At 36.9% G+C, this 3567-nt stretch overlaps 1 protein-coding gene across 1 annotated transcript; it reads left to right on the top strand.

Moving 5' to 3' along the window:
* Window positions 1–1423: 1423 nt before the first annotated feature.
* LOC142246064 (hemoglobin subunit alpha-3-like) lies at window positions 1424–3228 on the top strand. Its single transcript, XM_075319080.1, has 3 exons — window positions 1424–1522; window positions 1998–2202; window positions 3100–3228. The coding sequence occupies exons 1-3, from the start codon at window positions 1428–1430 to the stop codon at window positions 3226–3228; spliced, it is 429 nt and encodes a 142-aa protein (XP_075175195.1). The 5' UTR covers window positions 1424–1427.
* Window positions 3229–3567: the final 339 nt, after the last annotated feature.

The following is a 3567-nucleotide window of genomic DNA, read 5'->3' as shown; positions in this document are numbered from 1 at the left end:
GTGTCACAGTCGTCCTGTAACATTTGCAGAAAAGGAACCTCAAAAGTATGTTGTTTCCACCCCTATGCTTCGCGGTTGGGACAGTGTTCTTGAGGTTGTACTCATCCATCTTCTTACTCCAAACACGGCAAGTGGAGTTGATACCAAAAAGTTCTATTTTGGTTTTAACTGACCACATGAACTTCTTCCATGCCTTCTCTGGATAATCCAGATGGTCGTTGGTGAACTTCAAATGGGCCTGGACATGTACTGGTGTGAGCTGGGGGACATTGCATGCCCTGCAGGATTTTAACCCATGATGGTGTAGTGTGTTATCAGCTGTAATCTTTGACACTGTGGTTACAAGTCTTCTCAGGTCATTGACCAGGTTCTCTTGTGTTGTTCTGGGCTGATTCCTGACTTTTTTAAGAATCATGCTTACCCCACTGGGCAAGATCTTGCATGGAGTCGCAAACTAAATAAGAATGACAGTAATCTTGTGTTTCTTCCATTTTCTAATAATTGTGCCAACAGTTGTTGCCTTCTCACCAAGCTGCTTGCCTATTATCATCCTAGCTTGTGCAGGTCTACAATTTTGTCCCTCGTGTTTTTATACAACTCTTTGGTCTTGGCCCTGGTGGAGAGGTTGGAGTGTGATTGATTGAGTGTGTGGACAGGTGTCTTTTATACAAGTAACTACTTTATATAGGTTCAATTAATACATGTAATTAGTGCAGAGTAGGAGGGCTCCTTAAAGAAAAAATAACAGGTGTGTCAGATCCAGAATTCTTGCTGGTTGGTAGGTGATCAAATATTTATTTCATGCAATAAAATGCTAATTAATTATTTAAAAGTCATACAATGTGATTTTCTGGTCATTTTTATTTTGTCTGTCACAGTTGAAATGTACCTACGATAAAAATTACAGATATCTATATTCTTATTAGGTGGGAAAACTTGGAAAATCGGCAGTGTATCAAATACTTATTTTCCTCATTGTATGATTGATATACAGATGTAAAGAATGGGCATAAGGATTAAATATGGATAAATAAACCTGCTTTTTTTCCTGAATAAGAAAAGAATAATTCTTGTATTCTCTCATCCTAATCCGACCTTATGCCTAGAGGAAGAACTCACTTTATTATTTTATTTTAGGACAAAATGCACTTTAGCTATAAGACAAACATGGTGACATAGATACACATGTACCCGTACAACAAAAATGAAAAGTAAAACCCTTGCACATAATTATACATATGCAGCAGGTTTTTTTTGTCTAAATCATGTAAAAATGGGGTTGGGTGTATCTCTTCATTGACCAGTGATAGTGGACAACTGACTATTTCTGCTGACCCTTCCCCTATAAATTCCAAGTGACCTGACACAGGGCACAAACATTTCAGATCTTTCCTTTCAGATCTTAGCTCACAGCACCCATATACAACATGACTTTCTCTGCCGCTGAGAAGGCTGCCATTGTGTCCATCGTGGGCAAAGTCTCTGGAAATGAGAGCGCTATCGGCGCGGAAGCTTTGGAGAGGTAACAAATATGTCTGTTTTGTATCTTATACATAAGCATTAACTTTAGATGTTTTTTATTGCTACATTTAAAATTTACATGTTTATATTTAAATTTGATAAACAAAAGAAAACCTTCATGGACTGTGCTATGTGAAATAATAGGATTGTGTCCCAAATATATATTGAATTGCCCCATCACTGTAATCAGTCTTCTGACCACTGTACTCTTATCATAGCTATAAAGGCCAAGAGACGCTGCAGCACGTGTGATGTCTGTTTTGCTGTATGTTTGCACTCCCTTTGAAATATAATGGTCATGCATAATTGTCAAAGCTTTCATTGACTGTTCCTCTATTATTCCTAAGAGAAATTAATGAGTAAATGGACAATTGGTTACAATTTATATTACTCTATGACTCAAATTACAGTAATGGGTGTTCTTCTCTTAGGAAACTTGAGAAGTTGGGTTTGATTTGATTTTTCTTTAATCTTAGGATGATCCTGGGCTTCCCCCAAACCAAGACTTACTTTAAACACTTTAACCTGAGTCATGGATCTCCAGACCTCCAGACACATGGCGGCAAGGTCTTGGGTGCTCTAGCAAAGGCGGCCAAACGTCTGGACAACTTGGAAGAATCCTTGTCTGAACTGAGTGACCTGCATGCCTACAACCTGAGGGTGGACCCAGGAAACTTCAAAGTAAGGCTCGGAACCAAGTCGCAAATATGAATATCCTATCATGCTTATGACACTCATCTATTTCTCCATTGTAGAGAGAGTTACAGAGTTGTTTTGTAAATCTCTAATTGTCCTGCAGGAATTTTTATGGTCAATATTGCAGATGATATACAGTATCTTATACAATTGGCTGTGTTTATCTAAGCTGAATCCCACAATCCAATATGCAAATATATATATATATATATATATATATTAGGAATAAATATTGCCAATTGGATCGTGGGATTGGGATTCAGCTCACAGAAGCACAGCCAATTGTATAAGATATATCATTTTATATATATATACACACATATATTATTGCTTATAATTAAACCCATCATATGGTTTTAGAGATACTGGCATTTTTACTTAGAGCTAATTTTGAAGGCCGATGGTCTTTAGCATGGCGGCGCGGCTCACAGGATTCTCTGAGGCCTTGTCTTTAGGCAGCTGTTTATTACTACCCTTTGAATCTCTCCACCTTGGTAAAGACCATGAAAATTAGCACAAAATAAAAAAGGCCCATGGACTTGTATGGTACGTTAAAAAAAAAAAAAGGTAGCAAAGGGGATAAAATAGGAGCAAAAACTAGCCATTTTGCCCTTGTGGTTCCCCTTTAATATTGATAAGTAAGAAAAATTACAATTTGGATTGTGGGATTCAGCTCATATAAGCCCAGCCAAGTATATAATATATTATCTGCAATATTGACCATAAAAAGTTCTTGCAGGACAGTTTTGAATCTAGTTATATGTGATTATGCACTTAGTAATGAATGTAATAGTAATTAAATTAGTGTGTGGAGAATGGATATGTTTCAAGTTTGGCAAATACTAGTCTTCTAATAGTGATTGTCCTGACTTTGTGTTACAGCTGCTGTCTCACACCATCCTGGTCACCCTGGCATCTCACCTCTCCGCTGACTTTGATGCCGTCAACCATGCTGCCTTTGATAAGTTCCTTTCAGTCGTGTCTCAAATCCTCACCTCCAAATACAGATAAAGGGATCAATCGCTGACTTTACTATTGTATGAATAAAATATTTAATTAAAAATAAATTCTGTACTTGTTATTTCTATTAATACTTTAGATATTTTATTATTGATTCCATAAATTACAAAATTCAAGAACTTAACCCTAAGAAATCCCAGAGCAAAACAGAACTAAGGAGAATCAATAGGATCAACCCTTCTAGGCCGTCTATATGGGCATGTAGGTGGTTAAAAGTTGAATAAAATGATCTGTGATCAAATATCTTATACAGAGAAATCCATATTTTTCTTAAAAGCTAAATTAGCTGTTAAGATGTAAGGGCTGGTTGAAGATCTCCCTGACAATCAG

Source organism: Anomaloglossus baeobatrachus, chromosome 7, assembly GCF_048569485.1.
Source record: "Anomaloglossus baeobatrachus isolate aAnoBae1 chromosome 7, aAnoBae1.hap1, whole genome shotgun sequence".
Lineage (NCBI taxonomy): Eukaryota > Metazoa > Chordata > Amphibia > Anura > Aromobatidae > Anomaloglossus > Anomaloglossus baeobatrachus.
The sequence above is the reverse complement of the archived record's forward strand: the minus strand, read 5'-3'. Positions and strand labels throughout refer to the sequence as shown.